The 27,771-nt window shown below is 36.0% G+C and overlaps 1 protein-coding gene across 4 annotated transcripts in view; it reads left to right on the forward strand.

Moving 5' to 3' along the window:
- The window catches only part of VCAN (versican), a 97,598-nt gene that overhangs the window by 16,177 nt on the left and 53,650 nt on the right, over positions 1-27,771 (forward strand). For 2 of the 4 annotated variants that reach the window (XM_063086464.1, XM_063086466.1), the window contains exons 5-6: positions 7,834-8,127; positions 14,347-17,331. In XM_063086464.1, the coding sequence (XP_062942534.1) occupies positions 7,834-8,127; positions 14,347-17,331 (3,279 nt within the window). The remainder of the gene's footprint in view (positions 1-7,833; positions 8,128-14,346; positions 17,332-27,771) is intronic. The other 2 variants (XM_063086465.1, XM_063086468.1) reach the window with 1 other exon arrangement.

Consider the following 27,771-nt stretch of genomic DNA (forward strand, 5'->3'; position numbering starts at 1 on the left):
CACACATGTATTTCTAGTTTGTGAATCATTTTTGTGTTTCATCTCTGGTTTTGATTCTCACAAATAGTCCTCATACCTTTAAAGTCCTTCAAAGGACCTGTTTTACGACCATCAAAGCACTTAAATGCCATCATCATGGAATTCCCCTACTCAAAATTGTGCATTGGTTTTCTTGTGCACCTTCCTCCATAAGCACCAACTGCCTGGTCTTCAAAGCTCCTGAAACCTGGTCTATATAAACTACTCGACCTCGTTTCTCTCACTCCAACACACACCCTTCTTCTTTCCAACATGCTGATCTTTCCTGTGCTTGAAAACTTACTTCTTCCAGAAACCCTTCTTCGGTTATTCCATCTCGCACTGAGATTTCTTGACTCTAAACTCCTACTTTACTTAATTTCACATGTTCGGTTGTTTAATTGTTTTCTGGTTGCTTTGTACTCTTTTAACATAAAATGTTATCTATTAGTCTTATTTCTGCAAAATTATTGTAAGCTCCTACTAGAGTTAAGGCTATAAACTTCCCTATCTCGCCCAACCATAGTCAGGAGCCTGTTCCAGTCACGGACACGTAATAGTTACCCAAGAAATTCTTGGTGCTAATTGCAGTATTTCTCCATTCTTTGTCTCTTTTGGAAACTGTCTTCTACTACCACCTTTCCATTTTGATAACATTTGAAAAAAATGCTTTGGTTTGTTCAGAGAAGTTACTTAAGATCTTTTTTTTTTTTTTTTTTTTTAACCGTTACTGGAGCACCATGATGCTAATTTTTCTCTTTGAATTTCTCCTTCTCCTCTCAGTCTTTTCTATAGTGTCTCTTAGAAATGATTCCTTCCCAGGGATACTTCTTTCTATCCTCTCACAGTAATTTCCCTTTCCCCCCTCTCCATCCATTCTTTCTAGCAAATTATCCTTTCTGGGATTTGTTCTCTTGCACTTGTTCACAAATTACAGGTTATTTTTCTCTACTGCTTCCTGGGGTTAAAATCCAGGATAGCTCTGTCACTCTATGACTTGTCTAATGCCTCTTTCCTCCTTGTGCCTTACCTAGAGCCAAAAATAACTTTTCCTTTTTGTTACTTTATGAACATCTTTTCATATGAAAAGTTAAAAATTTAGGTTAAGGCCTGAATGTCATTAAATAGGCCTTAGCGCAGGGCTTAGTCCAAGGTTTTAGTGTTTCTTTAGACCAGAGTCAGATATCAGCTCTGGAAACTGTGATTTTGGCTAAGAAAAGCCAAAAAAATCAAAACTGGATTGGTTCTCCTATGTTGACCTGAGGCCATATTGTTCCTGTCAAACCAAATAACTCGTTCAGTCTCTTACAAATTTGGAATACTCAGAAACCCAGAAATTTTTTAGAACCTCTTTCTTACTCTAATTAAAATCCATTCCTCTGTCAATGGGAAAGAAGGAGTTTAGACATCTTGAAACCATAAAAATATTTTAAAATTTCACTGGGGGCTTCTTGTGTCTTTAAAATTTTTAAATTGACATACATGAGATCTTGTGAATGACACATTGACAAATAAGCAGATTCCTTTTCAAATGAGAGTAATCTGATTTAGAGAATATTAGTTATTACAGCAAACAAATGATAATACTCTAATAATTAATTACAGGTTAAAGTTTCCAAAATCCGAAGTCTATGCTTTAAGACATATTATGCTTCTACTTCAGCCTAAGTCAAGTGAGAAATTTGAAAGGTGCCAACCTAGTTTTCTAGTCTTATTACTCCCAAATTAGAAACATAAACTCTGGTTCTAAAGTGGAGTGAAGTTATTCTGGCAGTCCCAGAGTTTTCTTGTCACTATTAACAGAAAGTTGGCCTTTGTGGAGATTGAAGAGTCACATCTAAGGGGGAATTGACATGCTTTTGAATTATCTACAAATATTGGCCCTTAAAAGGTTATATAGCAGTATACGTTAGCTATTAACCAAACATGTACAGCTGATGGATTTTGTGATTCAGAGGATAATGAGCTTTAGTCTGTGCTCCTTTTATCTTGTGTATATAGACAGAGACAAAAATGAGAGAAAGAAGAAAAATAAACTTTTGAAAAAACTTAAAAATCCAACACTTCAAAGCTAATAATTATGTTGAATTGTTGTAATCACCTTGATACTTGATATATTCCATAAGTGGTTTTATTATATGAGTATTTAGAAGTTCATTTGATGTAACTGCTTCCAGCTCACTCATTACATGTACTTTGCATTCATTTATTACTTATAATACCATTTTGATGCAAATAGCAAGGAAATGTAAAAACATTTACAAATCTTGAACTTGCATAGTGAAAAAACAAAACAGGGAGTTCTGTTCCCAAGTGGAAAAAGGGTATCATAATTAGTTTATGAGAACTGATTTTCAGACCAAACAGTTCAGTGTAGTAGGATTATGAGCACAAATGAACAGAAGAAACATAAACATTTATCAAACCACTCAACAAATGAAATATACAAAGCAAGAAAACTGGTGAGATCTCAGCTTTGACCACCACAGGGGGCAGCCCATTAGCTGTAGTCTAGGAAAGAATTGCATAATTATCTGTGATCAATGTCCTCTTTCACCTTGGTGTTAGCAAGGAGTTGTCAGTGGTAGAGAAAGATCCTATCCTAGCTTTCCTCTAGACTCAAGGCTCTTTAATAATTTTGCTGAGTGACTCCTGGGTGTAAACTCTAGCTTTTGAACACTGTGGATCATTTTTAATGTTTTGATTTGTTTCCATCATTGCTTGCTGTTTCAGCATGTGTCATTTTTGAGTGTGCCAAGAAGCAGCTTTTCCATTTAGCAATCAGGAAGGTGGAAAAAGAATAGGCATGGTCCACTTTCCAGAGAATCTTGTAGCAGCTAATGGTCAAATTAAAGTATTTTTTCCTTTAATATTTCTGATGATGTTAATTCCCACGATTAAGATGAATTTAGTTTGTGAAATGTCACCAGATATTAAAGTCTCACCAATAATGTCTTTCAGTTTCTTCTAGGGCATCCCTGGAAAGTTGAAATAACAGAAATAATTCAAAGCCACAAGCATTTGACTTGAAATTTTGGAAAAATATGGCTTAAGATACTGCATATATGTTTTCCATATACATATGCAAATTATAATGTGTACGAAATCCTCTGTTCTGGATTATATTTTATATGTACACTAATGGGAATGTATATGTATAGACCTCAATTAATTTTTACTTATAACAACTTAAATTAACTTGACATTTTTATCTTAAGTAATTCATTATTTTGTGTATATAAAAATATTTTGTGTCTTTCCTGACGTTTTATTTGCTCTCTTAGAGAAAAGTGAAATATTCTCTTAGGTAGATAACATTTAGAAACATGTTCTAAATCTGTGCTGTAGTTACAAATTTGATAAGTGTCCTATAGATGTTTCTGCTTTGATGAGGCCACTCACTCCTGGAACTTAACAGTAGACTTCTTGTCAAACCATAAAAAAGGTGCTTGTTTTCCAGGAGGACAACTACGCAATAAATCTAAATGTATGTTAAATTATTCATGTACAAGCATCCAGGGGTGGAGATAGAACACACCTTGTCCTGTGCTAATAAAATAGGCATTTTCTCGCACAGAAGGCTTTGTACACCCCCCTCTAATTCTAAAGGTGGTACTGTAATTAAAAACTCAGAAGGAACTTTTATTATTCACATCAGAGGCACAAAGATGCCTTTAAGATACCCTCAGGGTAGGAGCTTACACAGCTGGGCCAATTAACTATGCTGCCAGAGAGAGAGCAACTCAGCGAATGGACCAGCTTGCTACGCTTGATTTCCCATGTTTGCAGTGATCAATGGCTTTCTCTTTGTCTTGTTCCTTTGGTTCCTGATTTGGCTTTGTCTCTAGACTTTAGATTTTATCTTTTGATGCGTCCTCATATGACCATTCATTTTTTGGAACCAAGATTTATATTCCTGTTACTGGCCCAAACTTAATTTCTGTCCAATTTCATTCCTCTGTGCTATAGTTTAGAACATATATGAGGGTATTTCAAAAAGTTTGTGGAAAAATAGAATTGAAAGATCATATGAATTTTTCCATGAACTGTTTTGAAGTACCTTCGTAATTTGACCTTTAAATAATTCCTGACTGTGTATTTAAAAACTGAAAGTAGAGACTTTGAAAATGTTAACATCTTGATGACTTTTCTCAGTGTAAAAGTGGTCACTATGTAGCTTAAAAATCTGCATTTCTCTGTGGGAGATGGGATTAAAAGACTTGCTCCTGTAATTTATTATTGCGGAAAAAGCCTGCTGCTTTTTATCTGCTGTACCTTCGTTTACTTTTTGCAAAATGGAGCTTCTTTTTTAAAAAATTAGCTCCTTCGTGTTTGGCTTAAATTGCTGTCTTAGACACTTCATCAGAGTTCCCTGCTCTGCCCTATTTTCTTTTTTGCTCACTTGCAATCTTTTACACAACTGGGAGGCAATTAACTTCTTATACACTGTGTTTTGAACTCTCCTGCTTTGTTTCTGTCTGGTTACCTGGTCTACTCACTCTGCTTCTGTCTTGAGCAGATTGACACATAGACTACCAGAAACTTAATACCAAGTTATGTTTATTGTAAATCAATTGAGATTCCTCTCCTTGATTGAAACACACATGTCTTTAGAGCAATGTTTTCAAACTGTTCCATGAAACAGATCCATGTACAGATGTTCTGGCCTTAATATTTGTAGGTTGATATGTAGACAGGACAGAAGTTAGAACATTTAACTTACCACATTGGTGTAGGTTGATGGTTAATAATAAGAGATTAAAGACATACTGAAATAACTCTATAGTGTAGATGCTTCACTATATCATAAAGTTTTTGAGGTGAACATAGCTCAATACATGACTCAGGAAGGCTTATGTAATTATTCTTTGGAACAAAGTTTAAGTAAACATTTTTCTTTTCCTTTTTTCATTATTCTGAAATGAACAACAATTATGCTGTGTGTGATAACCACACATTATCTTTGTAAGTGAGTGCTTTCAATCCTCACCTTAAGGCAAACTCAGTTGATTCCAGTGAAATCTTCCTTTTCCTCTCTGAGTTACGTGAAACATAATGGTGATGTTTCTTTCAATATTAAAAAAATTTTTTTTCTTTGCAGTGTTTGAAAAGTTCCTACATATAAAGGAAAAGGAAAATAGGAGGTCTTAGGGATAACAATTTTATCAAAGTAGTAAAATCATTATTTTATGGGTATTGAATAGGTAAATGGAAATCGTCTCTTCCAAACAATTAAATTAAAGTCAGAGTCAACAAGTGTTTCTGTAGAAAAGTTCTATAGGTAGGTCTGAATTGATTTAATAATTAAAAGGGAATTCCCTTTGTAACCTCTCAGCACCTACTGAAACCTTTCTTTCCTTTAATACCCCAAACATGTTTGCTGTTTAAAACTGGAACACCAGTTACCCATGAAATCACACTGTCATTTTGCCTCATAAGCCCTTTGGGCTGGTCCGATTTGGAGAAGTTGATGTTCTGCTACATAAAGACTAACAGTGCTATTTGGAGAAGTGAAGTTTTACTCAGTGGATTATATTTCTTTGCCCTTCTCTGGTTGGCTGATCACTGTTTTGATCAGGGGAATAGTAGTTTTGCCTCAATGTAGAAATGTCTCACATGCGGGAAACTAAGGCAACAAAACTTACACTCCAGCTGTAATAACAGGTCAAGCTTTCTAACTTTGAGGGAGAAGTCTTGGCACATTACCCTCTTTCACACTTGTGTCCCTTTCAAGCCTAAATGCAGTGTGACACTGAGGTGAAGGAGGCTGCTCGGGGTGATGTACTTTCTCGTCTGCTTCTGTCCATGTTGCTTTGAGCCAGGTCCATAGGTGACACAAAATGCCTGTTGCAGGCAGCAGCAGCTACCCAAGGCTGTGCAACAGAGTTGCTTTATTTAATGTGCTGCTTTGGAAGTATGGAAGAAAAAGAACACCTCGTTTCTTAACAAGGATTTGAAATGCCATTCATTCAACAAATATTATTGAATACATACTATGTAACTCGTACTGTGGCCCTTACTATTTAAAAATGTTTTAAGGAGGGAGACATTATGGGAGTGGGGAGGGGGAACTTGTTCTTACAGTGTATTTTTGGATTTGAGATTACTGTCCTTTGCCAAACTAGATAATTAAGTATAAAAACTTACTGCCACCTCTACCACCTTTTTTTCAGTAGATGCATTTAATTTTTCTTTCTCTTCCTCAAATAGCTTTTAATTGGGATTTGGCTTTGTTTTGTTAGTAGCAATTTGAGATTTATAGTGATAAAAGGTGTTATGTGTGCCTTGGTCATTTTTCCCATGACGAATTTTTCTTGTTTTATAAAGCTGTCACACACTCAGAGAAGTAATGGCACTATTCATTTTAAACAATTGCTTGTTACATCTCGATTTAGTCAGGTGAAGATCCAAATCATGAGAGCTCTTCACATCCCTGTCTAATATATCATAGAGTCAAAGATCAGCCTTGGTGAGATGTAGACAGGGCCCACAGCTGCTACAATAATAAGCTATCAATATTTTAGCATCTTCTCTATCTCATTTTTTATTTCTCCTCCTGACTGCTATATTTGCTTAGATGTTCTCTAATTCTGCCTCTGTCTTTTAGCCACTTGTGCTTATATGTGAAAAGCATCTTTTCCTCGGAATTGAGTTAATTTTAGCAAATTGTTAGTTACCCAAGTAAAATTCCAATTTAACAAATTCTGAAATTTCTAGAATATTTTATTGTAACATGTTAAATGACAATGAATATACCCTCTGCTAAGTGGACCTGTTAATGAACAAAGTACATGTCCAGCCTTTCCTTGTTAATCGATCAGCAAATATATAGTAAAAGTGTCTTGAATATAGCTAGCACTTATGGTGTCTTTGTGAGAATTTTTAAAAAAGCGCACACACACACACACACACACACACACACACACACACACACACACACACACACACACACACACACACACACAGATTCCAAAAGGTATCCTCTCTGGGTAGAGCAAGTAGAGAAAAAGGCTTCCTCCAAAGGGGCTTGGGTCCCTTTGGCTGGATGGGTGGGAGCTGATGTTGGTCCCCATGCAGCCTTGGCCCTGTGCTCCTGTGGGGCCACACCTGCATAACCATCAGGGCAACCTGCACCCGGGACAAGAGGGTGGGAAATAGCACTACGTACTGCTCCTATCCCTTCCAGTCTTCAATCTCCTGGAGGTTCTCTTATTTAGTTGTTTGATTTAATGGGAATTAATCATTTTGATGGTAGTGACCTACCATAAGGGGGGGAGGTCAGAGGATTACTATTCGATTTTAGGATAAACAAAGTGGAATTACATTGGTGGCAGTTCCGTACAGCATGGAGTGCTAGTAAGGACATGGCAGTCTCTTTTCATTAAAGAGAAAGTTCCTGGACAGTAATCCAAAGAATCACTTGGAAGGATTTGTTCATCCTAAATAATTTATTTTAACTTCATTATCAGATGACTGCTTCTGTGCGCACACACACACACACACACGAGAGTACTTCAAAAAGTTTGTGGAAAAATGAATGAAAAGATAATATGAACCCTTCCATGAACTGTTTGCAGACCCCTTGTGTGTATAGAACAAAACTTTTCTGGTATATGTTATTTATTACTATATATTAATAATAACAAAGTTAGATAACCATTGTGTTTTCTGCCTTAAAGTATCAGAAACTGCTACCTCACCATAAAGTGTTACCTGCCATACCCCTCCCCCCGCCCCACACCACACATGCGCATTTATCAAAACAGAAAAGGAATGAGTAGTAATCTCAGCGTTCCCCTCCCTTTCTTATTCCAGGTGATGTGTTTCACATCACTGCTCCCATTAAATTCACCTTTGAGGAGGCTGCAGAAGAGTGTGAAAACCAGGACGCCAGGCTGGCGACGGTGGGGGAGCTCCAAGCGGCTTGGAGGAACGGCTTTGACCAGTGCGATTACGGGTGGCTGTCGGACGCCAGCGTACGCCACCCTGTGACTGTGGCCAGGGCCCAGTGTGGAGGTGGTCTACTTGGGGTGAGAACCCTGTATCGTTTTGAGAACCAGACAGGCTTCCCTCCCCCTGATAGCAGATTTGATGCCTACTGCTTTAAACGTAAGTGTTTGATACCTTTTAAAAAATTACAGTTTTAAAAAAAACCTACTTCGAAGGCATGCATTGAGGTTCAACTAGCCATTGGAGTGGATCCCATGTGTTGCAGTGTGTGCACGGAATGGAAACAGTTCAGTGACCTTCAAAAGCAAGCAAACTGAACAGCAGCAATGTGGTTAAAACAGGAAGTTTTGACAAGTGGATTTTTAGAGGGGATGAGGAAATGCCAGGTTAAGGCCTGAACTGTGCCTGTTGTGCCCAGAACCACAGAAAGTATTTCTGAGTAGTTTATTTTATATTAATTGCAGTCCTTAAATGCAATTAGGTTGTTGGTGCTATAATGCTGAGGCCGACTGTGGCTGAGTTAAATCCTTAAATTTTGTTTTTTAAATCTTTGTTTGGTACCACTCTTTGAAATGACGGAAAATTTAAATTTCAGTAATCACAGGTGAGTACTTGGAGCTGACATGGATAATCACAATGTTTTATTGCTACCTAAAAATGAACCACACTATCAATAAAAATCTCTATTTATCTCATTTTATTTTGAGTAATGGAAATATGTGCCTTCTACTGATTAATTCTATAGTATTGTATGTGTTCTTTGCATATAATGTATGTTCTTTGCAATGTGCAACGTAATAGGCTATCTTCAGTTAGGTTTACTACTTAAAATTTGTCTTACGTAGCATTTCTCAACATTAGTGATATAATTATTTAAATTTTTTAGATGTCCTTAAATTATTTTAGCAACACTAGTCACCTGATATAGTGTCATAATTGTGGTATGCTTAATTAAACAAGAGTAATTCAGAGTCTCATTATAATATTTACTGTATAATCTATATTGTGCTAGCTAAACAAGATTTCACAGAATTTTTGTTGACCTTAGGTATGTCCAAGACAGTCAGGTTATATTGAAATATAGTAAAAATTGCTAAGTTTCCAGTTTATCTTGTTATAGCAGTATGTAGCTAGAATGAATAGAAAAATCTACTAGCTTATTACATAATTGGTTTCTAAAGTGAAATACACAGGCAGTTTTTTCATCAACAAAAAAAGACAGAGCTGTAATGTCAGCAGAAGAGATGTTAGTGCAACAAAAAGGTTTGATTTCACATACGTCTGTCTTCCAGCTAAGATGCCTCTACTTGGATCTTCTTCCTCAGTCTCAACTTTCTGAGTGTTAAACCCATGTGTTGTGTGTTAGCTTGACACAAGCTGGCCGATCCATAAAAGGCCATAGAAAACACTAGCGTTTGTTCTCAGGCCCTGAAACAACAGAAAACATCTTTCTTAATCATTTTCGGGAAAACAAACAACAACAGAGTAGACAGATAAACATTCCTTTAAGCCATAGTCTCACAACAGGAATTTTCAAGTAGTTCAGGCTCTAAAATCAGTTTTACATTAAGTTAGTGATGTGATTAAGAAACAAAATCAGGTTGGTATGTAGGGGGAAGGGGTCAGAGAGGTTAAATTAGAGAAAGAGTAGAATTATCCAGCTCAACTACCTTACCTGATATTTTCTTGTCCTTCATAAAACTGGCACTAGAAAACTTTTAAACACCTTTTTCCCCCGAGGGTAAAATTTATATCAAAGCCTGTGTATAACCACAAAGAGTGTTATTAAAGAATTCATCCTGATGTGTTTTAAATTATTTATTAAATGAAGAATTCACAGGAATGCATAAAATAACAAAGTACTTAGATTCAGATAGAATAACCAGATACTAAAAATCTACATAAAATCCAAAAAAAATTTGAAAGAAGGATGGCTTCTTTTTTTCTAATTCATTGAAATGTATGTAACTTGAAAATATAATGGATTCATATTTTTTTCCCTCACCTAAGCTAGAAGCTAGATTCTTGTTTATTTCTTCTCTAAGATCTTATCATATCCAGAATTCATTTAGCACATAAAAGGTTAAAAAAGTTTAGCCATAACATAAAAGCCTTCCTTAAACCACACACAATGTCAGTAGCTTCCCTAAAATTTTAACTCCCTTTTCGAGGATTCCTTAAAGTATATATTTTTAAAGAATTTGAAAAATATTCTCAAAATGATCTGACTGATGTCCAGTTTTCCCACATAGTCAAGAAGTGACTAGATTCTGTTGGGTAAAGTTTGTAGGAGCTGTGGCCTCAGCTACAATTCCAAAGTGATTTCAGAGATGTACAGCTGTCTGGTTAAGTACAGGAATCTGGAAATATAACCATATTTTTCTTGTTTACTTTTACTAAATGTAGGAAGTGTTTTTTAAAGCTGTTTGATGAGTGAACAATGTTAAATCCTCCTTTTCTGTAATTCCCTTTTCTTTATAAAGTCACTGAATAGAACATTAACAATGGCTGATAATAAATATAATTAGAATCTATTCTTGCTAAATAGATTTGAAAACAGGTAATCTAATGTCTTTATGAAATGAAGTTTTTCTGTGTATTTTTCTTTGATAATTAAACTAAATTTTCTACTTTTTATTTTTCTCTGACTTCAAAATTAAGCAAGTTCTGTGAGAGTTACACAGGGCTTTGAAAGATCACCTCATACATCCCTAAGTTTTAAGTGAATCAAAACCATTCCAGACTCATAATAATCTCTCATTCGATGTTATTAATGATTTCCAGGAGAGAAAGATAGGACATGTTTCATAGAAAACCCATTGTAATATTCTGTGACCATAACTCTCAGATAGTTTTTCTAATTATCTTAAGTTCATTGTATTAGAAACCCATATATCCTTTTTAAGTTGGAGACCAAAATCTAAATAACAGCCATTTCTGTTGTGAACACAATTGTTTAGTTGTCTGTCAGCATCTTTTCCAACTGAAGCAATTTCCTTGTCTTGTAATTTCAGTTTCTAAACCTCTAATCCTCCATGTGATCTTGCTTTGAACCTTCATTGTTTTTCATATCCCTCTGTTTGATTAAATTTGGAACTTGAAATAGTGGTCTGAGAGAAGGCCAAATTAGTTCCCACCACCTAATATACTATCTTATATATCATTTCACTTTTAAAATTGGCCTGCCAACCTGTGGTCACTTCATTATCTTTTTTCATGCCCTAGATCGTAATCTGCCCACAGGTGCCAAAGCTAAGCCTTCGTTGTTATTTCAGAAAATTTTCCTATTTATTGAACTTTAAATCTGTGTTCAATCACTTATAAGACATTTAAAAGATATTCGAATTCTAATCCCATTGTTCTAACTTCTTCGCTTTCCCCAACCATGAATCCAGAATCAACCTATTGAATTTCTCCCCATGTTTACATTTATTTGCATATAACAAATATAATACAAAGTTAAAATTAGTCATTTCTGTATAATGTAGACAGTATGAGTATGCGTTAAATTGACTATCATTCTACGAATAGGGGTTTTATATTTTATTGGGAAAATCTGCCTCATGTCTCACAACGGAAACACAGAGAAGATAGTCCATTTGACATAAAATACCGTAAGTATAGTGATGTAAAACATCTGTGTGGCAGACAGCTGCAAAGATTGGAAGGAAACTTTTGTGGGAAAAGAAACATGATGATTTTTGCTGGCTTCCTCAATAATAAAGTTGAAGAAACACTGGTAGTTTTCCAAGACCAAAACTTCTCCATGTGAATGCACCTTCTGAAAGGACACTTTTAGAATAATCGAGTTGTGTTTTTACCTTTATAATAGTCATCATTAATAGTGATATTTATTAAGATATCTCTTGGTAGATATTTGTACTTTTTAAAATTATTCCCTTTCTTGGAATGGCTGAAACAAATGGCACAGAGGATCAGATACACTGAAGTATGATGAAAATCAGCTGTTAAGTTGACGAAAAAGCCACCCAACCCCAAAAGGAAGTCAGGTTTTCCATTCCAAGTAGTAGAACTAATTAACTTAATTATAAGCAGACTTTTTAAACAGGACTCTAAAATTACTGAAAACTCTTGTTTTTGGAAACAAAGTCACATAAATCCTGGCTTTGTAAAGCAGATTCTCTGAGACATGTTGCTATTACTTTACGATGCAACGGGCTAGAGGAAGGCAACAGCAAGCTATACAGTAACAAGTGACAGTGATGTACAATTATTTAGTTTTTAAAACCTGAGTCCATTTTTAAAACACTATAAAAATATTTTCATAGCATTGTTGAGAGTTGCTAGCAGACAGTTTGATTCAGAACATAGGAAACCCTGATTCATAGGCCCTTTGTTTGGCCCTAATGTAGCATCACCTCCTTTTAGATTAATTCTATCAGCCATGCAAATACACAGAGGGAAAAAGTAAAATTAGATATTTTTGTTATTAATAATAATATGATTAAAATTTCTCTAATATGTACTTTTCTAAGCATTTATGTTATGTTTCCATGGGAAGTTTTTCTGTATGTATTTTTTACTATTTCCCCAAAGAATGCAGTTATAAGACAAACAAAATTTGGCAGTTAAGTGAGGTAACGGCTATGGAATTTCAGAGGATAGAGAATTGAATTAAAAGAAAAATAGTCAGCCGTATTTTGAGTCTTTAAGTTGTTGTGTCAATCAAAATAGACCAATGCTGCTTCTAGCAAATGAATACAGGAAATACTTTTCTTAATAAAGGGGGAGGAAAAGGTTATTTAACATGTTTTAAAGGTTATTTCATGTTTCAACTTTTTTGTTGTTTAGTTTTATTTTCATACAAAAGGAAAAATAGTGACAGGCTTTAAAGAGTATTTAAATGCACCATGATATAAATGGCCACCAAGTTTACATTATAAGATTGATGGATCTGGGCTTTTAAATGGTCTGGGGAATGGCCACAGCTAATAACAGCATATGCCAGACAAGAAAATAAGGAACCTGTTAGAGCCCTAGTCTGACTACAACAAAGTCACAGCAGTTTATCGTTGTTTTAAAAGAGCAGATGGAGCTAAGAGGTATCCAATTTTGTTTTTTAAGGGGATGACTAAAAGTAAGAAACAAGATATTATAGATACTTCAGATATGACAACTTTTATCAGGGTTATTTATACAAACAACTAGCTTTAAGTCATATGGGATGTAGCAAAACAATCACTACAGGTTTCCTCAGAACAGCTTCTTCAGAGTTGACTGGCAACTAGTTTTTGGTTTTTGAAAATACTGATTTTTGTGTGTGTGTGTTAATGTACTGATTTTTTAAAAAATACGATATTTTTGTTCTAGGCTGCTGCATTTTCCCTGCATTGACAAGAAAATTGTTTACAACACTGTGACTTGTGTACACAATTTAATTTCTTTATACAGGGCAGGCATTCTCTGTGAATCTGGCGGCATTGTAATGTAGCATTTTAGGATGACAGGTTACTTTATATTGCCTGAGCCCATTCTTTCTGATGCTCAGGGTTGTTCCCAGTGATTTGTAATTACAAACCTAAAATACATCATGTGGGTACTTTACTTCCTGTTCTACATTTGTGTCTCATGCTAAAGTAAGCCTGGAAGCAAGACCCTTAAGAGGTACAAACATAGTGTATAGAACATAGAACCAAATGTAGAACTACAACTAATGCCAACCAACCTCTGCCAGACACATTTTATAATTTATTAGAAACAAGTCTACACTACAGAGTTGAAAAGAAGATGAAGACAAATGTCCAACACCTGGAATCAAGTGAAGAGTGGTCTTAAAAAGTTGAATATCCTGTTTTTATGAAAGTCTCCACATTATGGACAATGTAATTCTTTATATGCGGCTCAGTTACATTTGATGTGGCTTTTTTGTTGTTTTGCAATCTGAGACACTCCCTGTCCCCTGAGATGCTATGCAGATTGAGAAGGAGGGAGTGTGTGGAGAAAGCTAGAGGCAGGGGGCAGAAGCCTCCAGAATAATAGTACTAAATTTTTCTGTTAAGCTTCAAGTTGCTGCTGTAGTTTCCGATAAATTATCTACTGCACCCAAACTCTGCATTTATATATTTTTGGTTTTTTCCTTATCTTAAAACTATGCAATATTCATTTTCCTTGACTTAGAACAGTCATTCTTATCTATGGGTAAAAGCAGTGATAACCCTTACAAAACAACTGACCAATTTGTGACTATTAGTTGTTTAATGACCTGTCTTTGGGTTAATTTAAGTATAGGTTTTAGACTCCTCTTCATTACAAAACACTTTTCAGTCACCCCAAAATACACACCAGCACTTGACAAACTGGACATGCAACTTTTTACTAGTGACTTGTCTAATCAACTCTTTGAAATTATTTTTCTAGCTAAACAGAATATATCAGAGGCTACAACCATCGAATTGAATATCCTCGTGGAAACTACATCTTCCAGTTTATCCAAAGAACCACAAATGGTACCTGACAGAACTACACCAATTATCCCTTTAGTCAGTGAATTACCTATCATTACAACAAAGTTCCCCCCTGTGGGAAGTATAGTAGACTTTGAACAGAAAGCTACAGTCCAACCTCAGGCTGTCACACACAGATTAGCCACTGAATTACCTACCCCTGCTGGGAGTACCAAGAAGACTTGGGATATGGACTACTACTCACCTTCTGCTTCAGGACCATTTAGAAAGCCAGACATACCTGAAATTAAGGAAGACATGCTCCAAAGTACAACTGTCTTCTCTCATCATGCTACTGATTCATGGAATGATGTTATGGAAGATACGCAAACTCAAGAATCAGTTACACAGATTGAACAAATAGAAGTGGGTCCCTTGGTAACATCTATGGAAGTCTTAAAGCACATTCCTTCCAAGGAATTCTCTGTGACCAAAACACCATTTGAACCTACAAGAATGACTCTGGAATCCAAAACTGGAAAGAAAACAGTAAGCACTATTTCTGAATTGGTAACCACAAGTCGCTATGGATTCACCTTGGGAGAAGATGACGGTGAAGACAGAACACTTACACTCAGATCTGGTCAGAGCATTTTGGTCTTTAGCCAAATACCTGAAGTCATTACAGTGTCGAAGACTTCAGAAGACACCACCCGCATTCAACTAGAGGACTTGAAGTCCGTCTCAGCATCCACAGTTGTTTCACCTGTAACTGTGCCTGACAGTGATGGATCCTCCATGGACAACTGGGAAGAGAAACAAACTGACGGCAGGATAACCGAAGCCTTTTTTGGCCAGTATCAGTCTACTACACCTTTTCCATCACAGCGTCATACAGAAGTAGAATTGTTTCCTTATTCTGGTGATAAAATATTAGTACAGGGAATATCCACAATTATTTATCCCTCTCCACAAGCAGAAATGACACAAGGAACAGAAAGAACAGAAACACTAAGACCAGAGGTGACAACAGATGCTTATACAGATTATGAAATACAGGAAAAGATCACTAAATATCCATTTATAGGAAAAACAGAAGAAGAAGTCTTCTCTGGAGTGAAGCTCTCTACATCTTTCTCAGAGCCAATTCATTTTACAGAGTCTTCTGTGGAAATGACCAAATCTTTTGATTTGCCAGCACTGACAACAACAAAGTTAAGTGTGGAACCAACAGAAGCGAGAGATGTGGAGGAAGACTTCATGACAACTCTGACTGGACTAGAAACTGATGAAGATATTACAACAGTGCCTTTGACTCACAGTACTTTAAGTGCAGAGGTGGTTGCTGTATCAAAATGGTCATGGGATGAAGACAGTACAACATCAAAGCCTTTCGAGTACACAGAACATGCAGGCTCTCCAAAACTGCCTCCTGCTTTACTCACCACTATGGGAGTGAATGGAAAGGATAAAGAAATCCCAGGTGTCACTGAAGATGGAAGAGATGAATTTACTCTTATTCCCGATAGTACTCAAAAGCCGTTAGAGAAGGTTCCTGAGGAAGACTTAAGAGACCATGGGAAATTCACAGTTAGATTTCAGCCAACTACATCAACTGGTATTTCAGAAAAGTCAACTTTGAGAGATTCTACAACTGAAGAAAGACTTGCATCTATCACAAGCACAGAAGGCCGGGTTGTTTATGCAGCCACAGAAGGAAGTGCTTTGGACGAAGGAGAAGATGTGGACGTCTCTCAGCCAGTATCTACTGTCCACCAATTCATACATACTTCAGATGTGGAAAGATTGGCATTTGTTAATTATAGTAGCACCCGGAAGCCTACTACTTATGTAGACACTTCCCATACCACTCCTCTTTCTGTAATTCCCAAGGTAGTGTTAGTATCTACTGTTCCATCAGAAGGTGAAATTCTAGGTGAACCCTCTCAAGACATACGTGTCATTGATCAGACTCACCTTGAAGCAACTATTTCTCCTGAAACTATGAGAACAACAGAAATCACACAGGGAACAACTCAGGAAGAACTCCTTTGGAAAGAACAGACTACGGAGAAACCAGTTCCTGCTCTCAGTTCTACAGCTGGCACCCCCAAGGAGGCGACACCACCACTAGATGAACAAGAGGGCATTGGATCCGTATATACAGTCTCTGAAGATAGATTGGTCACGAGTTCTGAGAGGGTCCCAGTTTCAGAAACAACTCCAGTTGGAAAAATTGAGTACAGTATGTCTTATCCACCTGGTGCTGTAACTGAGCACAAAGCAGAACTGGATGAAGTGATAACACAAACACCAAGCATCAGGCCAAAAGTATCTTTAAGTCCAGGGCCTGAACAAAAATATGAAACAGAAGAGAGTAGTCCAACAGAATTTGTATCACCTTTGAGTCCTTTCAGTACCCATGTTACCCAGCTTATAGAGGAAACCACTACTGAGAAAAGAGAGAAAACATCCCTATATCATACTGATCTAGGCTCAGGATTATTTGAAAAGCCCAAAGCCACAGAACTCCCAGGATTTTCAACAATTAAAGCCACAGTTCCAAGTGATACCACTGCTGCCTTCAGTTCAGTAGACAGACTTCACACAACCTCAGCATTCAAGCCGTCTACAGCATCCACTGAGAAACCACCTCTCATTGACAGGGAGCCTGGTGAAGAAACAACCAGTGACTTGGTGATCATTGGAGAATCAACATCTCATGTTCCTCCCACAGCACTGGATGATATCGTACCTAAGGAAACAGAAACCGATATTGATAGAGAGTATTTCACAACTTCAAGTACACCTGCTGCTGCACAGCCAACAAGACCACCCCCAAGGGAAGGCAAAGAGGACTTTGGAACTCAGGCCCTTTCGACTCCACAACCCCCAGAGGGGACAAAAGTCCACCCTGACATAAATATTTTTATTATTGAGGTCAGAGAAAACAAGACAGGTAAGTCTTTGCTTCCTAGACACACCATTCAAGGCAATCGGCATTTTATCTTGAAAATTACTTTTGGGAAAAAAAAAATCAACATACCAAATGCTGCCATTAGAAGACAACTGGAGTGTGAAACAAGTTTTAGCTTCATATATTTGTGCAAGAATTGGAAGAATATGTTAAACAATTTGGAAGAATGTTAGTTACAATTTTATTTTAAAAGTCATAAGAAGCCCTGCTTTGTCATCTAATATAACCAAATCATCACTGTTACATCACTTCAGAACATGCAGAACAAAGTGTTTTAATTTCAGTGTCTTTCCATGCATTACTACTCAAGTGTAGCACTAGACCATGTTAACATTCCATTGGTCTTTAACTATTAACCTTCAGTACTTACCATGTGAACAGCTAAAACAATTTTGCATATCCCTAAGGTTGACAGAAAGACATCTAAAGATTTGCTTTGGTTTTTCCTTTCTAGGATTCTGCAGGTTTATTATATGACTTGTGGGATGGGTAACAGGTCTATAGTTTTTAAACTGATATTTTTGGGTATTTTAGTGCGGCTTTAATTACTTTTAAAAATACAATCTGACTCAGTTCTAGGCAGTGCTCTGATTCATTGTATTACACATAATTTCAGGAGGTGGATTTGTAAGAATTACCTTTGTTTCCTAAAATCCAGGCTGTAATGTTGTTTATTTTATGATTTAATTATTTTACCTTTTTAAATTTATATTTTATTTTATTTATTTTATATATTTTATTTATATTCGTCATGCCTTCTAGTCTACTCAAATATTTTAGCTCTTTAGCAGAATTCCTGTAAATGATTTCTTCACATTGGTTAATACTTGCAATTGTCATTATAAAACATAACTTATTCCTGCCTGAAGGTGAGACCACACCATCTTTTAAATTTGGTAAGCTAAGTTGAGAAAACAGAGTACATTTGAGGGCTCATCAAAAGATTCATGGAAAAATGGAATGAAAAGATCAGATGAATCTTTCCATGAACTTTTTGAAGACCTCTCATACAGTTCAATAGATCAATTGTCTCTTTTTTATTTAGAAATTAAGATCACTGCTTTATTCTAGTTTTAATATAAGGATTAAATGAATAACTTATTCATTTTTCCTTAACTTGGCTCTGAGAAGCCTGAGTAGAAGAATGTCTTTTTAGCAGGGTTTCTCTCTTACTGTTGGAATATTCCCCTCAGTATGTCATTTTTCTGCAGAGTGATGCTATCCTCAGAATGCTCAGGAGTGCACCTGCTGGAAACAAACTCTCACTTTATTGTCAAGTCGTTTGGCATCCAGTGCTGTAGATACAAACCTCATGGCTTCTGTAGGCTTCTACTGTCCAGAATTTTCTCAGTGTAAAAGCTTTTGCATGGCAGAGAACATATCCCCAGAGTATTAAAGTTGATCTCCACTTCCCAATACAGTTTGAAGAGGCCAGGATCGGACCGTGATTTTCTTGTAGTGATGCTGTTTCTTGGAAACCATAACGTATTTCCTCTTTTCTAATTCCTTTTCCATGTCTCAAACCTGGAGTAGGAAAGAGAACAGTTGCCAAGAAGTAGGAATGAGGATTGCTGTTAGTAGAGTTGGAAAAGGGACAAAAAATATAATTGTGAAAAAAAAAATGAAGTGAAGAGAAATGAAAAATTATTACCAACATTTAATTTGACAATTAAAAAAAAAACTTAGACTATGCAGAAATTTCTCTTAGTTTATATTACTCTGTTGTTAGTGTAATACTAAGCTGAATAATATAGAATACAGTAAAAATGTTTTGCATTTAAAAACTGTTCTAAATGGGAAACTGTGAGTTAAGGTTCAGGTGATCAAATTACAAAATGGACAAAGTGAAACTCGATCTCCCTGGAAGAACTGGCAGTCATCAGAAAAAAAGAACTAAGTTTATAAATGGTTTCTCAAAATGGTGGGTCTGAGTAATATAATCCTGAAACAATTTATACAAAGGTGTATATTTACATGTGTGTTGTGGATTTAATTCAGCTGGGCCTGGGAGACATGAATAGGTGTTTCCTCTGTTTTCTTCCACTTCTAAAAGATGGGACCATGATCTGCCTTCAAACTAATTTTGTTTTGTCTTGATAATAATAGATCAGAAAACTCTGTGAAATACTTGCTTATCCCCATCAGGCAGGATTCGTGTGTGTGTGTGTGTGTGTGTGTGTGTGTGTGTGTGTGTGTGTGTGTGTGTGTGTGTGTGTGTGTGTGTGTGTGTGTGTGTGTGTGTGTGTGATGTGTGATGTGTTTAGGGAGTAATTATCTATCTACCTATCTATCTATGTACCTATTTATCTACCTATCAATCATCTCTATTTTTGTGTGTTATATATATGCCATTTGCCATAAGACTAAAGGCATTGTTTATTGTATTTATAAGACAATGAGGTTTACTCAGCTCCAACTGCTTACTTACATTAATTTTATTTGTTTTCTATGAGGAATTTAATTTTCTAACATTTTGAACTTTGGCAAGGGAAAACCCTAAAGCAGATGTTCAGTTAATGAGTTCTAAGGCAGGTGTGTACATTAATAAGGAAAAGTGCATATATGCCTGGAAAACCAACCTTTTTATGTATCCAGGCACATTTTCCAGACTGGAAAATCTTTGGTGTATGTGTATACATCTGTTCACAAGAAGAGAATCGACCTTTACGTGTACTGTGTATCCAAGTAAGCAAAATACCACCCATGTTACACTAAACCAAGGTATTCATAATTTTTCCCTGTACTCAGCAAGTCATATAAATCTTCACTTTTTTTTTTTTTTACTACTGTAAAACAAAACATGCTACTCAGGACACACTTATGTTATATTTGCTCAAATGGATCTTAATAGCAACTTAGGGTGCTGCTGCTAGAGGGCAACTGTAGTTAGCAGTTAAAAAAATCTGAGGAAACTTTTCAGCTCATAAAAGTTTTATGAGCTGAAAAATGCTATGGGGTGTGTTTAACAGTGGTTCAGGGGATACTGAAAACTTGACTCCTGTCTTTTTCAGGAGTAATTTGCACACCTGCATTTTGAAAAATTATTGAAAGGTGTTCTTTGTGAACATGTATGAAGGCTGTAGGGTTTGAAGGTGTGGGAAGAGTTTCTTTAATTCTAGATTTTTTTTTTAAAGAACACTTTACTAAATCATCTAAAATGTTACAAGTTAGTATAACAGAACTGTGAATGGTTTTTTGATTAACTTTATTTATTAATATTATTATTATTATTTTACATAGAACTGTGAATGTTTTTAAAAACTGATATACTGGTATCTTTCAATCAAAGAATAATTTGGACATGTACAGATATTAAATACCAACCTCATTATGCAAATATTCATAATTATAACCTTAAATTAGGTAGCTTATTATAAAATAGGTAGCTTTTTTATAAACAAGTTCATATATGCTCCTCACTATGTTTCAAGCCTGCTTGAAGTTGTCTTGTTAGGTGTTCTCCTGTTACTGGTTTTGTAATTTATACCTACCCAGATCTAAGTGTAGAGCAGGTATAAAGCCAAAATTAAACTAAAATAATATAAATATTAAGATATTGATAGAAGTATTAATATAATGATACTAGAGACTAATCAGATTTTGAGAAAGATAAACGTTGGCCTTTAAAGTTCATTTTGCTCACTTTCCTTATTGAAAACTTTTATATCTTATTGCTTACGACATTCAGAAATAACTCCCATCTGATTACTGTCTTCTGCATTTTTGTTTGTACATCTAAGAAATGTACATATAGCTAAAGGTCTATTTTCTGAATATTTTCTGAATTTTCTGGTGTTATGGAGAGGGTAAGGGACGTTGGCTCTGAGAGCAGTGGATATCTGTGCAAATACCAATATTTATATCATTGCTTGCACAGTCATCACTTTTTAAAAGGTAATGTTTATACAAGACAACCTCATATAATTTTTTAAAATCACATACACCTCATATTTTTCATTTTATAGAATTTCACAGAATTTTATAATTATATAGAAAAATTACTTTCGGATTTTTTATTATAGGATCAGATTCCTTTCTTCAAACAAAATGTTTTTGAGGGGTTCTATATCTTAAACATATAAAAGAGTAGCTGTGTTGGCGAATATTTGAAGGGGAGATCAGGAGGGATCTCTTCCTCATTCTTTTGTGGCAATTTCTAAAATAATATGTGCCTCAGAACACAGCTAGGGGGAGAATGATATCATCTAGATAAATCAAAATAAAGCAAAAACAGTTAGTTACTCATTCCTAAATGAACTGATTTTTTTAGAGTAAAAATGTTTTTAAAATTGGTCTGATTATCAATACCTTTATCTGACTGTAATGATGCACACTTATTAACATTTACCTTTTAATAGCTCTATGCATGGTGCTGAATAAAGCAAATTAAGCAAATGTAGTTTTAATCTTATTGATACCTATATGTCATTGAGATAATATATAGTTACATTTCAGAGTATTATGTGTATGTGCAGAACTAAATCATCTAGTTCACAGTTGGGGCTCGATGCTTTCAGACCACTATTTCCATATCTTATCACGTTTAAACCTCAGAGATAATTGGTGGTACAATGAGGGGAAGCAGATGGGCAAACAGAGGCACACTGGGTCCATTACTCTTGCCACTTGGCTCTAACAGCCTTGACCCTCATTGGAGCGCTTTTGCAGAGAACTGATTCTTTCCCCTGATGAGCTCAGAGGAACAATGACCCCTTCCCTATTGGCTCGGGTGCTGCCCTGTCCATTAATTCTTAAAACAATGTAGACTCTGGAAAGACTGGGTTCCCACTAGCGTTCTATTAGTTTGTTAAGCGTATATGATTTAGATGTGGTTGCTGCATGGTGGACTATGCGTGCTATTCAGATACCAGCCATGGCAAAGGAATAGCGTGCTGAAATTGGTAGCATACTATTCTGGGGTCTGGGCTGCTGCTTTCCTGCAGAATTTTGGAGCACATCCCTGAAAATGGATAGGGCTGGTGCCTGCGCACATGAGTTGTTCCCTTTGCCGGGCTCCAGCTGTGGCTTACTGCCAGAGAAGCACATTTTTTTCTGTAGGGAATTAGGATGGCTTTCCTTATATCATATTGGCTGCCCAAAGTTTAGAAAAGGATTTAGTTTCTCTTTTATTAGTCAAATAATGAAAACAGAAGAGAATGTTTATCTTCCCTTCCTTTATATAGTATGAAGAATAGAATTGGCCTTAACGTTTCTAAATGATTAGTGAGCTTAACACTGCACTACAGACCAAAGAGTACCTTTTTCAAAAGTCCTTCTAAGTGAAATATTTTGCATATGTAACATGAACATGCACATGTAGACACATACACATATATACATATCGATTCCCAATTTTTAAAATGTTCTGTAAAATGGCACTTGCAATTACAACTGGCCATTATCAAAACTACCACTGAGGCAGGGGTGTTATCCGAAGACAAATACCACTTAACTATCATTGGCAGTTACCTCAAGAGATGAACACACTACCTTCCAGCAGAGGACAATCAAAAATTGTCTTTAGGTAAAGCTACAGCATGGCTTGTCCTTTGGCAGATATAAGAAGGGGGAACAAAAGAAACATAGACCATTGGCCCTGCTTGCAAGGTCTTTAAGTGCATATTGGGAGCCAGTATTGACACAATCAAATATAATTGTGGTACAAAAATATAATTATGCACTAGATAATGTGGTATGACAGACTGTGAATGACTGATGAGGTCAGCAAAGGAAGGAATCAGCGAAGGCAAGAAGTAAAGAATTTCATGAGAAGCAAGAGATTTAAGCCAGTCCTTGCTGGAGGTATAAACTAAAAACAAATGACTGGAAACCAGTTTTCAGCTGATTGCTTCCCAACCTAGGCTCACCAGTGGGGCTAAGGAGCCCCCATGTATAATCAGGTCTAAACAGAGCTGGGATCACAGAGAGGACATGGCCTGCTTCAGAAATCTTAGGATTCACCCAGAAACTTATACAGGTTCATGGAAACCAGAGATATTCAGATACCTTCCTTAGGAAGGAGCATTTTCACACTTTTCTGGGCTTCAGTGATTCATGCATTTTGCTAAAGGTAGCATCTTCTGTAGGTTAAGTATGTGTAACTTTTCAAAATATATTCCCATGAAGTATCACGGTCCAGAATAACACACTTATAAAGCAAAGTGGCACAAAACTACTTTTTAAAAAGTGCCAGCACACTCTAAAAGGTGATGTAAAGCTTTATGACATGTTAATTCAAGTGAATATCGAGTCAGTAGGTACTCTGAGTTGGGGAATCTGGAGTCAGTCTTTCCTTTGCTTATCTGCAAAATGGACCCAGGAATTTCCTCATTTCTCTCTCAGAATGTTTTTGCTAGTAAAAAAAGATGTAATGGTTATTATTATATGGGATTATATTTCCTGAACTTTGACTTATACTCTGTCTCCAAATGACAGGGGGTATGAAAAAAATGATGTATATATGTATTCATACATACATATATATACACATACACATGTACATGTGTATATACACATATACACATAATATACTTATTCTCTCATTTATTCAACAGCCAAGTAATTACAATGTACTAACCACACTAGAAGTGGAGTTTTTGAAGTACACTGTGTGATATTCTGAATGAACATGGATAGGTATAGGTAGTTCGCTCCATAGGATACGTGGAAGAGGGAGTTGATCCAGTAGAAAGAGGCTTTGGAAAGAGACCTCGGTTCATTGTCAACACTGTTATTGTCTTGAATAAATTGATTAGCCTCTATTGGCCTCAGCTGTTATAACATTAAAAATATACAATAATACTACAACTTACCAGATGGCTTAAAGAAGAAGGGGATCTCTCAGAGTGCTTGCCATATGCCCATCGCTGTGACAGGCACCTTGCACATTTACTGCTCCTTACGAGGCTACAAAGCACCAAGTACAGTGCCTGGCACATGAAAACTACTTAGTACAAATTAATCCCCTCTCAGATTTAGAAATTATTTCATTCCAAACTTCCTAATATAGGAAAATACAGATTGTTTTGTACTAAATAGGTAAAAGTTGAATTATCTTAAAATTCAAGATAAGTTATCCTACAAGGAGCCAAATATAATTGTACTTTAGTATCTGCTTGACTGAGAGAGCTTACTAAAATTTTAATCCTCTGTGGGTTGTGTTTGCTTAGGGTAATACCGTTTTGGGTACAAATTAGAAGCAGCTGCAGCCCTTATTTAAAATTTAAATGTAGTATTGATTCTATAGGACCTCAGAGCAGAATTCATTAGCTTTCTGCTGTTTTTCATGTGTGAAAATTGGCCTTATGATTTTGATAACTATCAATGTAATCTTTTCTCAGAAAAAAGGTTTTTTTCTTTTCTTTTTTTTAAAGATGACTGGTAAGAGGATCTTAACCCTTGACTTGGTGTTATCAGCACCACGCTCTCCCAAGTGAGCCATGGGGCCAGCCCTAAAAAGTTGTTTTTTTTTAACAAATCCTTTATAAATTTCCCCAGGTATTGGGTCTAGCCTCTTGCATATTCGAACGCATGGGCATTCCCTGCTGTCTTTTTGTTGTTGTCAAAGAAACCCCAGTTCTCTAGGTAGGGATTACATTCTTCTTTCTTAATAGCTTTTAGATCATTCATTTGTGCAGTGAATAAAAAAAAAAAAAATGAATTCATAGGTCCAGACAGCATTCAGAACTTTTGGGGGAGGTAGCTAAGGAGGAGACATGTGTGGTGAGAGAACAGTAGGTACAAAAGGAAAGCAAAGAGGAATCCCTCTGAGGTTTCATTTTAATGAGGTACAGCTGAACGTTTATGTTTTTAAGACTGCCTATTTTTGCCAGTTTAGAAAATTTATAACATTACTACTCAGTGAGTTTTTGTTATGTTTTTTACGTACTGAAATAGTTGGTTATTAAGTGGCTTCATTGAACAATTCTAAGAATGGGGCCCTGGTTGATGAAGAATGAGTGTGGGGGTGGGGGGGGCGTGATGTGTTTTAGTGAAAACTGTTGTATATATTTTTCATTTCTAACAAAGTACTTTTAATTTTTTACAACATAATTGAGATGATATAAAATATGCTTTTCTCCTTGGACATTATGTGGACATCTGAGAACCCATATTATTGCATTAAAAAATGGTGCTCCTGAGCTGGTCAGTTAGCTCAGTTGATTGGAGCTCAGTTTTATAATACCTACGTCAAGGGTTCAGATCCCCTTACTGGCCAGCCACCAAAAAAAAAAAAAAAAAAAAAGGTGTTTCTTACAGAGATAGAGCTCAGTATTTAGACTTTTTGATTATGAATTGGGAGGGAAACACACGTCTATTGACAGGAAGAAGAATATAATTATTTCTAAAAAAGAGTAATTTGGTTCTTTGGAAGTAAATAAATTATGATGAACCTTTTAAATACTTGCTAGAATGATTAGGTAATATATACACTGGTTCTCCATAAATAATTTAAAGTCTAAATAGAAGACTTAATTTTATTTTTTTAAAAACGTTTCCATTGCTTTTTTTGTTTGTTTTGGATTTGGGTTTTTCTTGCACCTGGCCAGTATGGGGATTCGTACCCTTGACTGTAGTGAAAATAGGAGATTGTAAACCGGAAAGAAAGAATCTCTGGAGAGGAAAACTTTAATTGTATTTCAGCATCTATGTCTATGACAATTTGATATAATGAGTCACTGTCTTACACCCAAACTTGCTTGCATGCATGTACAGTAAGGACACAGTAACTACCTTGACTGGTTTTTAGTGATTTCATCTTTTCTCTTTGTAGCTCAGTTTTCCTGGTGTCTCACAAGGTCAGGTTAGTTACTTCAGCCATATGCTACATATAGTAGGTTTCTGAAGGTTTTGGTTATTCTAAGATGGGAAAAGGAAAGGGAAATATACTAATGTATGTTTCTGAAGAGTATAATGGAATATAGTATGATTATCATTTTTATTATGTTGAAAGCTTACCTTCTTTATAGAGGATCCCATCTTGCTATCTACAGATAGAACATTTTCTGCCCATCTCCTCACACTCACCCCCAGAACATGTTTTAGAGGTTTGTTAGAATAAAGTCATTCAATCAAACTACTATGTGGCTGGGGGAAAGAAAATAATACAATGGATAGCTTAGTTGGGAAGGCAACTTGAAATAATTAGTAAGTAAGAGAGTATATAAGAAAAGCTAATTACTTGCTTTGTTAAAAGGAAAATTAGAGGCTAATATGAAATAAGACAAGAAGCATCTTTAGGAGGCAAAGTCTTGGAACTGATCTCAAAGGAAACTCTAGGTACTCATCCCTCGCTGAGCATCCCCAGTTTGCCTGGGAGGGCCTAGAGCTGCCAGACCAGGTACCAGCCAGCTGATGACCCATGATGCCACTATATGCAATGATCTGAGGGGCACCCGCAGATCTCCCAGTGTGTAAATATCCCGCCACTGCTTCTCAACCCTGGCTATATGTCAGAATCATTGTTTCTTTTCTTCATTTGCTTTTTTTAAAACAAAAAAATTTTTTTCTTATTAGGCATCTGTAGTTTTAAATGCATCCCATGTGATTTTGATGCACAGTGAGTGTTGAACACTACCGGTAAACTAAGGGATTTCTAACCTTCAGAAGGACTGCTAAAATGCAGACTCCTGGGAAGGGGGCCGCTATAAGCCTCTTTCAGTTTACATTGTACGTCATTGATTTTGAGGGAAATGAATATGTCTGATATAGTCTTCCCTGAGGGAAATGATGGTCTTTGATCAGATTTTGGGGAGTGTACTTTTTGTCATAAATGTTCTATGACCCTTGGCATCTGTAAATAAAGGAAGAAAATAGAACTAAATAGTATTGAAATATATGTTTTGAAAAGTTTCAAGAACAATTACTATAATTGAATCAAAAGTAACAGGGAAGAATGGAGAATACATCTTTAAGTACTCAGAGCTGCATATCTCACTTTGCTGTACCCATTAGCACTTCTGTCTGCACATGCAAAGGAATTAAAAGGTAATATGCTTATGGCTTAAGGATTCTATTGGCTGTACTGCCAATATGAGTTTGTTCAATATACATTTACTCTTGAGAAAAACAGTGATTACTGCTTTGATATAAGCCTGTATGAATTTGGAAACAAAATGAATAATAAAAAAAAAGTTGAGACTGTGCTTGCACATTTAAGTGATCTGGGTTTCTATAACCACACAAAAGTCTTCAGTGTTTGGGTATTTGTATGATCGTTTAGTTTATCTCAGACTTTGAGCTGCTGTTCCAGCCAAACAACAACAATTTCTTCAGTCTGAAATACAAATCTTTCAAGGGAAATATCAATCAAGCAGAATGTCAACTTTTTCATTCTTGGTAATAAATAACTGTGTAGATATTCTTCCAACTAAATTCCCAGAAGTGGTGCTAAGGGGCTAGAGTAGGAACAACATTGCGTGT

Source organism: Cynocephalus volans, chromosome 2, assembly GCF_027409185.1.
Source record: "Cynocephalus volans isolate mCynVol1 chromosome 2, mCynVol1.pri, whole genome shotgun sequence".
In the NCBI taxonomy this organism is placed as follows: Eukaryota; Metazoa; Chordata; class Mammalia; order Dermoptera; family Cynocephalidae; genus Cynocephalus; species Cynocephalus volans.